General features: G+C 40.4%; 1 protein-coding gene across 3 annotated transcripts in view; it reads left to right on the plus strand.

Moving 5' to 3' along the window:
- CLIP4 (CAP-Gly domain containing linker protein family member 4) overlaps window positions 1–16,125 on the plus strand; it is a 32,253-nt gene extending 16,128 nt beyond the window's left edge. For all 3 annotated transcript variants that reach the window (XM_071423489.1, XM_071423481.1, XM_071423497.1), the window contains 9 exons: window positions 2,539–2,674; window positions 3,384–3,524; window positions 6,107–6,190; window positions 8,905–9,045; window positions 9,466–9,594; window positions 11,819–11,942; window positions 12,735–12,799; window positions 13,461–13,533; window positions 14,163–16,125. In XM_071423489.1, coding sequence (XP_071279590.1) covers window positions 2,539–2,674; window positions 3,384–3,524; window positions 6,107–6,190; window positions 8,905–9,045; window positions 9,466–9,594; window positions 11,819–11,942; window positions 12,735–12,799; window positions 13,461–13,533; window positions 14,163–14,490 — 1,221 coding nt within the window. In that variant the 3' untranslated portion in view covers window positions 14,491–16,125. The remainder of the gene's footprint in view (window positions 1–2,538; window positions 2,675–3,383; window positions 3,525–6,106; window positions 6,191–8,904; window positions 9,046–9,465; window positions 9,595–11,818; window positions 11,943–12,734; window positions 12,800–13,460; window positions 13,534–14,162) is intronic.
- Window positions 16,126–17,052: the final 927 nt, after the last annotated feature.

Here is a 17,052-nt window from a genome sequence, read left to right on the forward strand (position 1 = left end):
TGTAGTTGATTATGCTGTTGCAGTGTTTTTTAAGGAGTTGTTAGAAGCTGTTTTGTGCTGCCAAAGGCCAGCAGGCCTTTGCAGCTAGCTTGTTTTTCTTTAAGGGAGCCAAATCTGTTCTAGAGCAGGGGGGAAGAAGGAATGTGATTGTGCTGTTTGAACTTCCATTTCCACAGCAGCTTTCCTCCCTTCCTTCCTTTGTGTGCGAGGAGCTGTTGTGCAGCACTCCCACATTTCTTCCCACCCCGTTTCTCCCTTTGCCTGAATGGAGAAGTTGTTCTCAGCCCTGCCTTCCCCTCCCCCTCGATACTCCTAAATTCCTGCAGGGTGGAGCAAGTTGGTCAGGGTGTTGGTAGCAGTCCAGTTGGATTTGTGGCTGCAGCACTCCTGGAGTGGCAGGTGTGGTTCTCTTGGAGCAGGGATCCTGTAGAAAGGGTGTAGTCTTCCTCTGAAGATCCAGAGGAACAGGCAGCTGTCCCTCTGGGAAATCCAGTGGAGGTGCTGTGTGGTGTTCCAGAATCTCCAGATTATATCTGGGTAGGAATGCTTGGCTCTTCCCTCTGGGTGGAGCATCTCCCAATGGGATGCTGTAGTTCTTATCAGCCATGCAGTGACATTCAACAGCCTCTTATCAGCAGATATCTCCCTGGAGGGAGGAGTGGTTGTGGAAGAGATAAGGAAGACTGCCCACTTAACAGAAGACAACTGCCATATAGATGGCAAATAGAATACAATCTGCCTTCCCCTCCCCCTCGGTACTCCTAAATTCCTGCAGGGTGGAGCAAAAGTGAAAACAGGATGAATAAAATGGTGCCCTGTTTTTAACCTTCTCCTGGATCAGTTCTCATTCTGGAATATGGAAGTGCCCTGGGATGAGGGCACTTGGAACAGCAGCATTTTTTGGAGCTATATTTACGGGTTCCTGTTGTCTTTGCTGCTTCTGCAGTCTCCTAATATGTCAGCTTTAATGAAGCTTGAAAGCCAAGCACAGTAGATGCCCGAGGGAGAATGGATTCCTCTCCTGGCTCCTACTGTGCCTGTCATTCTGGTTGTCTTGCAGGGTAGGAAGCTGGGTAAGCAGGTGTTCTTGGGTACGTGATTTGGGGCCCCACAGCTCCACCAGCTCCTGCTCTGCTAGGCTGAGTGTCCATTTGGATCATATCTGATGAAGTGGGAGTGAAAAGGGAGAGAAGCAGCTGGGAGAAAACTGCCCCTGCTGTGTCTTGTGCAAGAGAGATCCCCTGCTCCTTGCTTGCACAGGTCCTGGGGCAGAATTGGAGCTGCAGTTTTGCCATCTCCCACCTCTGGTTTAAGATGCTGGCTGTTCTCCTCTCTGCTCAGTAAATGCTCTTTGGCTGGTGCCTGGAAAGTAAGTGGAGGAATTGTAGGAATCTGTGGGGCTGCTTGGCTGAACTTCCCCATGCTGAATGTGATCCCTGTGTCAGTAGCTAAAAGGTCTCAGTGTAGATTAGTGTGACATACCTGCCTATAACAGTCAAGTTTAAGGAGATCTTCAGCATAAGAGGCCCTGGGTCGTGTTTATTTCTTTACAGACATTAGGAAAGAGTACCTGGAAGGTTTTGTAGTTAAAAGAAAATTGTTTCTATCTGTTTACTCTCTGAGGCTTGGATTAAGCAGTGGAGTCATAGTGTAAAATGTACTAACATTAAGGTCACATGAGATGAGGAAAACTGAGCAACTGAAAGATCAAAGTTTTTTATTACTAAAACTAATTTAAAAAATCAAATATAGAAATGAATTGAAATCAATGTTAAATGCAGCTCTTGTAGTTATTCCTCCCCTGTTTGGTTGAAGTGTGTGAATTTATACTGTATATTTGTGGAGAATGAGGTCTACCAGCAGGACTGGTCTGTCTTGATATTCTTCATATGCTTATCTGTTCAGAGTTTATGGTATTTATTGAAGCAACAGCAAATGTTTAAAACATTTTAAATGTTTAAAACATTTGCTGGCTTTTGAAATTTTGTTTAATCATAAGGAGGGAATCTTTATGAATCTTCTCCAAAGAAAAAATTATGCTCTGAAGTTTACCCTTGAACCTTTGCTATATATATATATATATATATATATATATATGCACTTGTATGTGTGTATCTATGTAAACACAGATTTGTCTAATATTTCTATGGAACCTCCAGTTTAGGAAGATACCTAGCCCTGATTCTGGAATTATTCTTGGATAAACAGTGCAAGTAAAAACCTCTCACTGGGCATGTGCTTGCTGACCTAGAGTTGTGTTTACAGTGGTTCTTACTGTCTTATTCTTGTCTCTTGCGGCATCTGTCCATAATGTTTAATGCAAAATGCACACAGAAGGAATAAGACCTTTTGGAAAATGTATTGAGTGGTGTTGAAAGGTAGGAATGTGAATAAGTGAGGGAAATGATGTTTGCATTTTTGTGATGACTTGTCTTGCATTTTGGAGATGACTTGCTGTCTCTTTCATAACCAATACTATTTTCTCATGAACAATACTTTTCTAACAAACCCATTCTGTGTTGATGCTTTTTCTCTTAGGTTGGTACCTTAAGATTTTGTGGCACAACAGAATTTGCCAGTGGCCAGTGGGCTGGTGTAGAGCTGGATGAACCAGAAGGGAAGAACAATGGAAGTGTTGGAAAAGTCCAGTACTTCAAGTGTGCACCAAAATGCGGTATAGCCTTTATTTTATTTTTTCTTCAGTTTTTAAACCCCCACATTTTAAAGAGCACTGGAAGGTTTGAGCTGTTTGGGAGGATAAAAACAGGTAGCAGATTCTGTTGCTTTTCTTCGTAGTGCTTTGTGTGATTTATTGGTTCTTTAGCTGGTCCTAAAGTTTTGGCTGCAGCTATTTGCAAAATGACTGAAGCCACCAACCAGTCAAAATTTCTGGTTCTTTCCTTGAAACTGTGAGATTTCCTTGTTTTTCATTGATATTGTTGAAAGGGCTTGTTTGTACTGTAACAATACAAGCCATATTTCTTTACCTGCTTTGTCTTCCTTGGTCAGACATTCCTGCTTGTAGTTGTTTTCTAACTTTGAGCTTGAGGTATTTTAATTAAGTTGCTGTGGCCACACAGGGCATACAAAGGTGGTGTCTTGTAGCAGTGGAGACTGAATGTTACTGTTAGGATAAAAAGGAGATTCTAATTGATAGTCTGAGTGTTTCCAACTACTCTATTCAAGTTGCTTGATAAGGATTTTGATTTCACTCTTTTCTTGAGCTTGTCCTTCCTACCCTGCAAGTGCTTTGTCAGCATAGCAAGTTATGATGGCGGCTAAAAAAAATCCCTGAATTAATTGGTGTGAGAGAGTAGCTGCAAAGTTTCATTACTTTACCATTATCCATGGTTCTTTGTTGGCACATACGACTTTTTCTCTAGGTATCTTTGCACCCCTTTCCAAAATAAGCAAGGCTTCTGATCACAAGAAAAGCTCCGTACGAAGCTCTTCCACGCGCTCTTCGCCTTTGGTCAAATCCAAGAAAGTAGATGTGACACACATAACTTCCAAAGTGAATTCTGGTGAGTATTTTCTTGCATGTTGACACAGGATGGAGAGATGCTAATCTTCAAGAATTAGTAAATCTTGGTATTAAAATTCTTGTTTGGAGTTAGTTCATAGCCTGGGACAAGGTGATAAGGTATTCATTAACTCCATGTTGTCCTGGTTGGAAGTTCACTGGCCTGGGGAGTGGTGCTGGAAGGACGTTGTGTGGGGCTGTGATTACAGTGATCTGATGTACTGTGACAGTTTCTACTCTTTACATACTCTATATAGAGAACCTCTCACCACAACATTTACTCTTGAGCCATTAAAGTAATTTCTAATTGGCTGTGATAACAGTTAAGTGTCTCAACCTAATGAGGTTCTATTTACAAAGATATTCCTGGAGAATTTGCAAGGAATGAAAATCTAGTAAGTAATCTATACACCTTTATGCCTAGAAATTGAAGAGACGTATTTTCTTTCTATAAAGAAACTATTTAACTCATTGTGTTTTATCTGTTAATTAAATTATCTGAGTAAAACCAGTGCCAAATTAGAAGAGAGAGGTTGTCCTTGTAATAAGGCTGCACTCTGATTGGAGTTACGGGCTCAGTCTCTGGCTCTGGTTTACTTTCTTAGTAATTTGCTCAAGTTACTTAATCCTTCTGTGTAAGTTCCCTCCCTGTGGAGTGAGTGATCCATGTTTTCTGACTGTTCAGGTTCCAAGCTGTTTGGAGAACAGGCTCTTCCCTGCTGTGTGCAGTGCTGGCCATGCATAATCTGGCCCCCCATGTTTGGCTGCCTATGTAATAATGTCATGAAATATTTCATTGGCATTTCTTCTGCCTTTGAGACCTGTTCAGGTGACTCACACTAAGGCAGCACAGCTTAAGGGATGGAAGATAACACACATTCCCATTGAATTTACCCAAGCACCCTAAAACACTGCACACTTTACCTGTAATATGCAGGGTATAGAAGCAATGCAGCAGGCTGGTGCCAGGAAAGGATGCATTTTAACAGCTTTTTTGGATGACTTATGTGACTTTTCTCTGCATAGATTGAGTGGGGAGTAAGTGTCTGTATTTACAATTAGCACAAGATTCAAGCTATTTATAAATGGGCATCTTGCATAAAAAGCTTCTTGGGATAAGCAGTTTGTTAGGAGTATTGCTCAGGAGCAGATCCGAGCTGCCTTCTTTTGTTAAATGTTTTTCTGTGTTTGATTCACTTTGCTGTGAACTGTTTGTAACCCATTAAACTATAATGGGAGGGACTTTTCCTTTGTCACTGACCTAGTTCAATCATAACCCACTTTTTCTGTCCCAAAGGTGCAGTTGTGTCTTTGTAAAATCTAAACATTTGATACCTTGCTTTAAGGTAGAAATCAGAGTCAGTTAAGCATCATCTGCCCAGAAGAGCTTACATCCACTGGATGTGAGTGTCTGGAAGCTGCTGTGTGCAGGGAACACAGCACAGAATTCCATGGCAATGAACATGCCTGGCTGAGTGGCTGGCAGGAGTGGGGCAAGGACAAAGCTGCAGAGGCAGAGCTTGGGTTTGCAGTGTTTATGTGCATCACCAGGTCACGTTTCTTTCCTTTAAACTTCCTCCCTGGAATACATTGGTTTATAATGATTTGAGAAAAATTAATATGCTTTTTGTAGATAAGGTTATAAGCTGCAAAGTAAAATATAATATTGTATAGGGGTTTTGAAATTTTATTTGGTTCTACTGGATTTGAATAATCCATCAGATTGATGAGAAAATATCTTTTTCAAGTTTCTAGGAAAAGGATTACTGAGATAAAAATAAGAAATGTGTTATCAGTCACAAACAATTAGTTTTTTGATCTGATGCCTTAATGGCCATAAAAATTTGGGAAATACTCTACATTCACAAACTAGTTCAGTCCCTGTGGCTGAATTAAGCTGAGAGATGTAGTTAAAAAAACAGATGTGATTTTTTCTTTCATGACAGGGAGGGGATAAATCATAGATAAGCTTGTTCTTCATTGATTTAAGGTAGGAAACTGTCAGAAATGCAAAATGAGTGTTTGCAAATTATAACTTAGGTGAGAGTATGAGTTCCTACACATACCACAACATTGCTGCTCTGAGAGTTAGGCTCTTCAAAATCATACTGGCATGCTTACATCATTATTTGTAGTCTGAATGAAGATTTGATCTCAAATCTCTCTCAAAACCTTGATGTGTAATCTTTAAAGCAGAAATTATGAAATTAATACTGGTGAATAGTAGACCTTAAGTCTATGAAAGTGAATGTTATAGATATGAATGTTTGAAAGATTTAAATAAAAGTCCTTCAATATAAAATTAGTATTTTATAAACCATTTGTTTATTGTTTGGCAAGATAGTTTGGACTGGTTTAATGTGTTAAGGGGTTTAATATCTGTGCTTATCCATCAAAATAATTCTGCAGTTCTCATTTTACCCATTTGTCAAGTGTCTAAGGAATTGTACAGTTTTATCAATTTTTTCATGCATCCAGTAATATTAAAATCTGCATAATCTGCAAAAATTGTTTTTGTATGTGACTGTAAAATGATTGTTACTTGTTAGGATGTGTATTTAATTGTATATATTCTTTTTATAGGCTTAAATATTGCAAAAAGAGACAGTGCTTCTGAAAACAACTTTCTGACTGCTAACAGGGGAAAAACTGTACCTGCAAAAGATGGTAATGAAATAATTTTAATTTTTTTTTTAACATGTTAAGAAAAATTCTTTGTATGGTAGAAGCAGTATTATTGCTGCCCTACCTCTGTAAAAGCCCTGTATCTTCACTGTAGAAAGAAGCTGCCATGCTTGTTCAATTCAAGTCTCAAGCAGGCTGTAGGTATTTGGTTTTCTAGGAGCAAAGTAATTTGTGTGGATGTTTGGCTGGTGTTCTGTGTTGGTTTGGTAACCACCTCTGTCTGAACACTTGGGCAGGAACATAGGAAAGCCCTTAAAGCTGGCTCTTAGTAAATGATCTTGCAGAGGATCTGCAGAATTACCAGCTGAGGTTTTTGAGGGAGACCTTTTACCCTGTGTTGTTGCTGCCTCGATTTTAATATTCTGTTGGCTTTTTTCCTCTCCTCTATCTTTATGATCATGCTTCTGTAATAAAGCGTTACCATCTAACAGTGCTTAACAGTCTTAGTGTTGTGTCATGGCAGACTCACAAGAACAGGCTTCAAATATGAAAAGTGAAACTAACTTTTAAAGAGTGCCTTTTGCATGTGAATCATTCTCTGCAATTATCTGGTTTCACAATTAGATAACTTCTACCACAGCAGTACTTTGCTGAACTTGAAACACAAAGGGACCTTTCAGCTATCTTGAACAAACCCTAAAAGTTGTGTTTCCTTTGAAGTTTTGTCTACAAAATCATACTGTGTTGGTAAAAGCAGTGTTTATTTGGAATAATTTGAAGTGTGAATTTGAATACTCCTTCTTTAAGGCACAGAATCACAGAATAGTTTGACTTGGAAGGGACCTTAAAGATCATCAAGGGTCATTAAATATCATCACCCAACTTGTCTGGGTAACCTGTTCCAGTGTCTCCCACCCTCATGGGAAAGAATTTCTTCCTAATATCTAAGCCTCCTTTCTGTCAGTCTGAAGCCTCTACCCCTTGTCCTGTCACTGCTTCCCCCCATGAACAGTCTGTCCATCTGTCTTGGAGGCCCCCCTCAGGCACTGAAAGGACACAGTGAGATTTCTCTGGGGCTGCCAAGCCCAGCTCTCTCAGCCTTTCCACACAGAAGAGATGCTCCATCCCTCTAAACATCTTCATGGCCTCCTTTGGACTGGCTCCAGCAGGTCTGTGAAGGAAGCATCTTTTTATAGCTTCTGTGAGTGAACAGTTGTGAATTCAGAAAAGTCAACAACAACTGGATTTATAAAATATGACTTAGGAGTAAAGACTTGAAATTTGTGATTGTGTGATTAAAAAGCCAGAAGATGAGAGGCATAAAACTGGAAGCTTTGGAATACAAGGGGTGATATAACCCACTCTGCATGTATAGTGGGAGTAAAAAACCTTGATTTAAACTGCTGGTGATTGAGGTTTTATACTGGAGGGGAACCCTGTAAGGGATAATTATGTGGTGAGATACACTGCTGAGGAAGTCTTGAGATTTCCCTGATGGGAAGTTTTTAAGAACAGGCCAAATACTCACCTGTCAGGAGTGTTGTAACAAATAATTGTTTTGCCTGAAGGAAAAAGAATCAATTATATGGCCTGCTGAAGTCCTTTCTGCTCTTCCTTCTCCCATGCTGTGATTTCCCACAAAATGAAGTATCTTGATGACAGGTTTAGTTGGAGCAGTTCCTGTTGCATCCCTGTAAAAATGGTGGTCTGACCTCCAGTGAATCCATCCCTGGACTGGCTTTTAAATAAGAACATGTAGCATGTGTCTGCAAATGTGCATGTGTATTTATGCCTTGGATATGGAGCTGAAGTTTGCCTGTTTAGTCACTATTTAGTCAGTAATTTGAATTTCCTTTATTGTAGCCTAACTGCAGTGAGTATTTCAGTCTTCAGATTTCTGTCCTTAGCTTTTGTTTGGACCCACTGCCTTTGCCTTTCCTCAGTTCTTCCTTACTGTTTTGGAAAATTGGAGAATTAAATTACATTGAACAAATGAACCCTGTGTTGATACCAAGCTGTTTGCCAAAACTAATGGATTAAGCTTCTCAAAACTCTGGAAAGTTTGATAAGCAATATTATCTTAATTTTTCACATTGATAAGCTGAGGCATAGATGAGTCTTCCTGCATCCTGCTTCATTTTGGGTAGAAGGGGTTAAGAAGGGGGAGAAGAGGAAGAGCCTTGAAAAGGAAGTAGGAAAGATGAACATAAGTCTTATTGGACAGTTTAGACTTCAGGGTTTGCAAATGGAAATAAAAGTGATTTATTTCCCATTCTTGTTTTATAGTACAGATTTTAATATTAATACAGTATGTAATGGAATATAGTAGGCTTTAATCCAGGCAATAATTCACTTACATAATATCACCTTCCTTCCACTTCTCATCAAATCTTTAGTAGGCTGGGTGCTGAAAGGCTGGTGGTACGATCTCTTACTACTAAAGTTCACATATTTTAATAAATATGCTTGGGACTGTTTAGATGAACTTTCATAGAATAATAAAGATGGGCTTTTGGAGACCTCTTCTAGCATCAGCTGTCACCACATTCCCAAGGCAGGGTCATGTGCACCCATGTCATTCCTGACACGTGTTTGTGCAAACACTGCATAACAAGCTCTAACTTTGGCTCTTCACTTTGTATTCTGTGGTCCATGGACAGCAGATAACTTCAACATTACAAAAGCTTTCCCTTCTGCCTAATCTGTCCTTTTCCAAATTATAACCCCTGAAGGACAATTTTCATTTATGTCTTTAGGTTTTCCTGGGTACAGCAGCTCTTCCTCTTCGACTGCCTCCTTGGAAGGCAAACGGAATTACTCCAAGAAGAGGAACTCAACGAGCAGCAGTAAAAAGGCCCTGACCAGAGTGTCTTCTGCCTCATCTAAGATTAGTGCTGGTATGGTCTGTTGCATTGAGGTGTATTTTCACAGGGGGGAGTTCACTGCTATGCTAAGTACTTATGTAGAACTGCTTGTGTTGTTTCAGAATGTGAGTTAGTTCGAGAAAGACACTTGTGAAGTAGTTTAACCATAAACCTAAGTTTGGCAACTTCTAGAAGGATTTTTGTGATGTCTTCAAGATGCAAAGTGTTTTTACAGTTGGCCACTGTACCTTTTCAGAGCAGAGAAAAGGCTGTAGTTCAGTTTTTGTGCTGCACAAAGCAAGTTTTTGTCTATGCAAAATTTGTGTTGCTATGTGTGGAAGGTACACTGCATTAGAGATAAATACTCTGTTCACTAATCACTTGGCTTGCTATTGAAAGCTTTCTTAAAGATTTAATCTCACTAATTTCAGATCTTGTTCTTGTCTTGTTCAGGGTTGTATAGTTCCCCAACCACGAGGAAAAATGCTCTTGATGGAGAAATCCAGGTTGGAGACAGAGTACTGGTGGTGGGACAGAGAACAGGCACTGTTAGATTTTGTGGGACAACAAAATTTGCACCAGGTATGTGCAGTACTCTGTGTATGTCCAAATCAGTATGGAATAGCTTACATGTGAGCACATGAACGGAAATCCATCTTTTCCCTCGCTCCTTCCAAAAGAATTCTAAATTTAAATTGGTTTGTTTCCAAGTTTGTTCTTTCTCTCTCTCTCTCTCTTCCCCTCTCCCTTTTATGTTTCACTGAATATGTTTTTTCTTTAATATAACTGTCAGGAAAAAATAATGGTTTAAAATGTGACTTTTATTTGTCCACTTCACATAGGAGAGATACTTTGATGTTGAAGTTGTAGGTATTACAGAATCACAGAATATTCTGGGTTGGAAGGAACCCACAAGGATTACAGAGTCCAGCTTCTTAACAAAGCTTTTTGAAATTCCTCAGTTTAGTCTCTGAAGTGGTATGTAGTTTATTGAGCTCACATTCATTTACTCCTTACTTTTTGTATTAAGGCTTTTTGACACAGCTTGTCTTGTGCAGTAGTGGCACTCTTTGCCATGTACCAGTCTAATTTCTTAATTTATTGGCATCTTTAAGAGGGTAGCTGTGAACATTAAAATTTTAACTAACAAACCTTTAGGTCACAAGATTAATAAAATTCCAAATACCTCAAGAAGCCCCAACTCCTACCACCATTTTCTTATCCTTCTCCCTTTCAGCTTCTCCCTTCCCCTTGCTAAAAACCACTTTGCAGTGAAGCCAAGTGCTGTCAAAGGCTGCATTGTGGAAATCAGTTTTGAATCTAATATTGTAACCAAATTTATCTTCTCTGTGGCTCTGTCTATAATCTTTCTGCAAGAGTAATGCAGAAGCATTGGTAAGTGATGGTGTGAGCACCTGCTCTGGCTGAGGGCTGTCTCATTGGTGGGTGACTGGCAATGCTCTGTGTTGACACTGGGTGGCATCAGCATTTAAAAAACCCCATCAGGATGCAAGGTCGTGGTACAGGCTCTGTATTGTTTCATCCCTGCCCCGTTCCCAGTTTCACTGTGGGCAGCCCTTGCTCAGGTACTGCAGTGCCCTGAGGGACACTTCAATGTCACCCCTCTTTGTGTTGTTGCTGAGGAAGTGATCAGGGAGAAAAGGGCTGTTTCCCACATACACTGACAACTGTGAAATCTGAAAGCTGTTTGACAATGTGAAGTCTCCTCCCTCTCTGCTTTAAATCAGGAACATAATTTTTTGGAGGAAAACATGCTATTGTAAGAAGTGAGGATGGAAAGATGACAAATCATCACCATTTGCTAACCCAGTAATTTATAGAAAATGTAGCAGATGCATGTTTAAGTATTTCAGTTCTAATGTGTATCAAAGCTCTGGAACTTATCCAAGGTTTGTTCCTTCTGCTGCAATGCAGATCTTTATTTAATTCTAAAAGTGGGAAGGGGGGGAACTTCTGATATACTGAGCCCTTCTAATTCATAAGCTGTCATTCTTGAGTTTCTTGAGCTGATAATTAGAGTTACGGTTTTATCCAGTGCCTTAGTACCAAGTGACTTGTATTAAATTCTGAATCTTCTGGGGATGGATAGCATAAGGACTACTAATGGAGTATGAAATTTAGCACCTTTGTGTAATTAGCTCACATTTATCACAGGTTATGAATGATCAAGCTCGTTAACATCTTGCTGCCTATTCAGTGTTCTGTATGAAATTAATTGATGGCCAGTCCCAATTTTTGCACTCTTCTCTTGATATCACACGACCAGCCTTGCAATTTGTATTAATTATAACTTGCTAGAAAGAGGGAGGAATGAATTAATATCAAAACTTTAATTTTACTGTTGATGATCTCAGATGAGGCATAAACCATGTGGTCAGAGGAATGAAGAGGTAAATGTGAAACAGCAGTGCTGCTCTTTGCTGTCTCCTTGTTGTCCAGTAGCCAGTAATGCTCAGTAACACTCTATTTTACTTTAGTATGTATATGTATATATATATATATTCCTCAAATGTTTTAACTTTTTTGTATTAATTAAAATGTCAGTAATTTTATTGAAAGCATATAAAAATGCTGAGATAATTAGATCTATTAGGTTACAATTTTTGCATAATTGCATAGATAGCTATTTTATAATATTCCTATTTACTGTTAGCATCTTGATATTTTCTGACTAGAAACTGTTATCCTTGATGTGTGTGAATCCCAACTGTGCCAGTGGTCAAGGTGAAGAAAAGCCTGTAGTGTTTTGCTCCAAATGCCCTGGTTTTACTGTTTTGCAATGTAGGGTTCTGGTGTGGGATTGAACTGGACAAGCCCCACGGGAAGAACGATGGCTCCGTGGGAGGAGTGCAGTACTTCAGCTGCCTTCCCAGATATGGCATATTTGCACCCCCATCTCGTGTACAGAGGTGAGCACTGCAGCTCTGGTCATGTTGGGGTTGCCAAATGATTTCTTAATACATTTTCCAACGTGGAACAAATTTTTGAACGCATACAGAAGATAACAAATGTTTTCTTCTGCAAATGTAAGTTTATAATCTCCATTAAAAATATGGTAGTTTTAGATCAGCTTTTTGAAAGCAGAGTGTAAAAATAGAGACACATCTCTACTGTTTCTCTTGAAACTACCTGAAGTATTTTTATTCCAGGGCCTCTGATACTCTGTGTTCATTAAACCTTAGTTTCATGAATTAAACCTTACTTTCATGACCCAATCCTGATGTGTTCTGCTAAATGCAATTATAAAAGGAAATTGCCCTTGCACATGACTAAAAAAGGCTCTTTTCATCCCAGCTAACTGCACAGAGGATCCAAAGCCTGCACCACTTGCTTGTAGTCCCTTCCTTAGCTTCCAGGAAAAGCATCCAAGGAGTTCTGTACTCTTTCCTCCTGTATGTTGTTACTCTGCCAGACATGTTCTTGCTTTTATTTCTCTGAATAAGCCAGCTCAGGCAAACTCCAAGGAACTTGCCTCAGAATCATGCCTGCTGTCTCAGTGAGTGAGAGGCAAGTAACTCAAATACTCTGACTTTCTCCAGGCATGTCTTGCACAGCAGCCTGAGTGCAGCAGGAATGCTGGTGTCTCTTGGGGGCAGATGGAGAAGGAAAGAATGAAAACCTCATCAATATTTGACAAGAAGCCAGTAGGTTTGTTCAGAGTTGAGTTGAAATGACCTCTTCATTGTGTTACTGCTTTTCAGACTGACTGGTTCTCTGGATTCTCTCACAGAGACTTCGTGGAGTAAAGTAACTCACACTTTTCCAGGTAGGAGCGGGAGACACTGGGATTTGGGTGAGGCAGGCCCTGCTCTGCAGCCTGAACCATCTGCACAAAGCCAACTTCTCCCTTCTTCTGAAGAGATTTTCAGGGACCCCAAATGCCAGCCGACAGTCTGGCTGCTCCCTTTCCAAAAATCTAGCCTGCAGAAGGAACTGTGGAGTACTGTATTGATCTTAACACTTTCCTGGCAGAAAGAATTGTCAGTTATGATTGCTGGCAGTCTTCCCTTACTGCTAATACTGCTTGCTAATCAGAGGGAAAGGGAAATGGAACCTGCTCCTTAACACAAATTGAGATTGATGAAGGGATCAGTGGGGGGATGTGCCTATGAAATTACTAAAACTTGTGTGATGTACTTGAAGTAGTTGGTTTTCTTTTCCTCTATTTTAGCTTCTCATGAAAAGACCTTTAAATTGCCCTTGTTTGGTTTGTTTAATTTAATTTCTGTTCCTTCTGAAAAGCCAAACATATTATAGGCATATATGTTTGTGAGAAATTTCGTCATTTAATTTCCAAATTAGAGGGGAGAATGTGCAGCAAATGTAGTGGAAGCAGTATAAAAAAAACCATAAAGAATACATGTTCATAAAAGTGGTTTTTTTTTTCCTTAAGAAGTCCTACACAGGTTATTAATCTTTCCGCTCAGGTTTTAGACGCAGTCTAAGCAGCACTTCTGCCTCTTCACAAAAGGAGATAAACAGAAGAAATGCCTTTGTTAGGTGAGTGTTATGAGTTTCAAGTGGCTGTTAGCTTTGCTCAAAAAAAACCCTTCATGCATACAGGATATCTAGACCTTTACATGTTCTTTTTTTTTTCCAAAATGAACCAGTAGTACACTGTTTTTCCATGGGCATCCAGGAGTACAGTCCTAGAATTCAGGTTGGCATTAAAGTTGTTTTCCAATCATATTCTCCAAATTCTTGTATTTTCACAAAGCTGGGTGAAGTTCAGAGGCTCTTGGTAAAGGACTTCACTTTGTTCTGGTGATCCTGACTGACAGTTGTATGTTAAAAGTTGTTTCAGTTAAACTGTTTTGAGCCCCAAATAAAATGTTTTGTATGGCTTAATTTACCAATACTATCACCTGCTGTAAATACTGTAGATCGTAGCACTGGGTGAAGGAAATTGCTTTTCCAATACTTCAGACTGCGGAGTGCAGCAGCCTGTTACTGTTATTTCATGGTTTGTTAGTTACGTGAGATCGAACCCAGTTTTTCTAAAAAGGGATTTGAGGGTGTGTTTTTTCCCCCACGCACTTCCTTGAATTACAGATTCCCCTTGGATGTTTTATAACAAAAAAAATAACAAAACAAAAAAGACTTTTTTGTTCCCTTTCCTTTCTGGCTAGGTCCAAGAGCTCCGTGCTGCGGCGCAGCTGGAGCAGCAGCAGCAGCAGCGCAGCTCCCTGCGAGGGGCCCGTGAAGCTGCACGAGGGCTCCCAGGTCCTGCTGAGCAGCTCCAACGAGATGGGCACCATCAGGTACATCGGCCCCACGGACTTTGCCCCGGGCGTGTGGCTGGGGCTGGAGCTCCGCAGCGCCAAGGGCAAGAACGACGGCTCGGTGGGGCAGAGGCGCTACTTCAGCTGCAGGCTGAACCACGGCGTGCTGGTGCGCCCCAGCAGGGTCACCTACCGCGGCATCAACGGCGCCAGGCTGGTGGATGACATCTGCTGAGCCCCACGCAGCGCGGGAGGGAAAGGAAGGAGGATTTCAAAGCACAAAGGAACCCCGCCTAGAACGCAAACGTGTTTCGGGATCTTTACATCTGCATTTGCGTTTTACATATAAAAGTGTATATGTATGTGTGTGTATATAATATATATATTTTCTATAAATATATATATATATATATAAAATAGAGAGATAAAAAAGTGTTCAGTCATGTTAAGGAGTAAAACCGCCGTTAATTTTCTCTTACTTTAATGACCCTTGCCTGGAAGGTTATTAAAGCATCTTGGGTTTAAGATGCTGCATCATTTGAAAACCATTCCAGTTGGGGAACAAGAGTGTCTGCAGCATTCTCTAAAGCTCCTGTGTGGTTCATGCAGTATTCAGAGGGTTTTTCTCCATGTAGTAATGAACTGGAAATGTTTTGTGATTTGCCTGCTTTTGACAGTGGAGGTGGTTGATGGGTGACATTAGCCTGGTTCATGGGCACTTTGTCAATTCCAATACCAGCTGCTAGCAATAAAAAAGGAGGAAAAGTAAAAGCCAACCCCCCCACCCTCCCCACCCTTTTCCAAACAGTTGTGGAGTATTTTTGCATTTTACTGTTCAGATCTCTCTTCCTCTTTCCCCCTCCTCCTCTCCTCCTCTTCATAATACAAAAGGGCTGATAAATACAAGGATTTGCCCCTCTCCTAGTGAAGAGCAGCAATTAATAAGCCTTTAAAAAGCACAAATATGCTGCATGTCAGTCTGTACAGTAACAAGCACTTTTTGTTCTGCATTTGTAGAACGAGCTACTTACCAGATGCACTCTTTAAAATAATGCACTTTGCACTCTCCTGGAGAGCTTACCCTCATTTTTAGAGACTATTTTTTTGTTTGGGGTGCTGCAGGCAATGAGTATCACAGTTGTAAAATGCAAATAAACCCAGAGTGGAAGACATAATTCCCTTATCATAAATATTTAGTCTGTATAAATACAGCAAGGTACTTCCTGCCAATGGTATGGAACAGATACAGGGTTTTCAAGCAAGCTGTTGCCATTATTTGATTAGTTTGTGACACTGTTTCTTTTTGTTTGCTTTGGAACAGTTTCCAGTATAATTTTTTTGTGAGATCTTATGATGACTTAAGGATAATTTTAGGTACAGCACTGTAATGGGCCTTTGTGTGACATCATTTGTGTATCAGCCTTTTAGAACAGCTAATCTTTAGTCCATGTTTTAAACATAGAATGTATTTTAATTGCTCAGCATATGTAAACATTATCTTAACTGGATGGGTTTGTGTTCCAGAACAGTCCTTTTACTCTTAAATTATTTGCCTGTTCTTGCCTACTTGAATAAGTGATACTTTACATCATAATATCCTATTTTTAGACAGAATCCTGCTGCTGTAACCTTCTTTTAAATGTTGCTGTAGTTATTTTTCCTGATCTGTATTTAAAATAATGCATATTGTATTCTAACTCATGGGAATTTTGACTATAGAAGCTGTAAATTTTGAATGTAAAAAAAGAGAGTAATGCTTTATATTTAGAGATGCAGATATTCAGTGATGTACTGAACTTTATCTGTCTAATATCTGTTTCCTGCTGATATTAATAAAATGAAACCCTATTAAATAGTAGAGCAAAGAGAATTTTCGTGGCGTCTTTACAGAATGTACATTTCTTACTTCTGTTCTCCTGTACAAATTAAATGCAGGGAGCTCAGTGAGCTGTGATCCAGAAGGTTTTCTCTCCTTGCTCTTCAGCACAGAACTGCCAGCTCCAAGCAGAGCAGTGGAGTTTCTGTGGGGAGACACTCATTACCAGGAATGCTCTTTTCCCTGCCTGACCAGATGGAATGGGTGGAAGTGCTTTATCTGAGGGGCAGCTGGAGTTCTCCAGGAGGAGGTATGGGAAGAAGTGTGTGGGTGAGGCAGCAAGGTGGGGCAGCTTGTTGGGAGCCACAGCATTTCTGTGTGGTCTGTCTTGCACAGATGATTCAGTGGGAGCTTGTTTTTGCTGCAGGGCTCTCAGGCTGCAGCTTGCACAGCTCTGCAGCTCCACACAGTTCAGCTGGAAGCAGGGCCTGGGCCTCACTGAAGCTGCCTGATGGAGGGAGAGGGCACAGGCACCATCTGGCACTGGTGTGTTGTGCTCTGCCTTCCATTTCAGCTGCAGCCAGCAGCACATCTCTGCTGGAAGCTCTGGCTGTGAGTGGCTCGAGCAGTGTAGCTCAGAGGAGCAGTCTCACTGTTATCAGGATGGAGCTGTTCTGGTAGCTCTCAGAATCTTCTGGCAGGAAGCAAGAAGCACTGTAAAATTATGCTGTCTGAAACAGCAATAAATCAGTCCATTCCAGAAAGGATTACTGATGGCTCTCTTCAAGGTGATGAGGGGAAGGGATTTGTGCTTCCCTAAAGCCAAGGTAAGTTGCCATAATCCTTTACTCCAACTCTTACAGGAGGACACTGTGTCATAAAGAAAATTCTGAAAATAAGTGGCAGTGAAGTTTGAAATTAGGTGCTGTGCAGAGGGCTGTACTATCACAGCCCCTGACTGGTTAGAAAAAAAGCCAAATG

This window comes from Agelaius tricolor, unplaced genomic scaffold (genome assembly GCF_023055355.1).
Source record: "Agelaius tricolor isolate 1412-34295 unplaced genomic scaffold, bAgeTri1.0.p SCAF_1, whole genome shotgun sequence".
Taxonomy (NCBI): Eukaryota; Metazoa; Chordata; class Aves; order Passeriformes; family Icteridae; genus Agelaius; species Agelaius tricolor.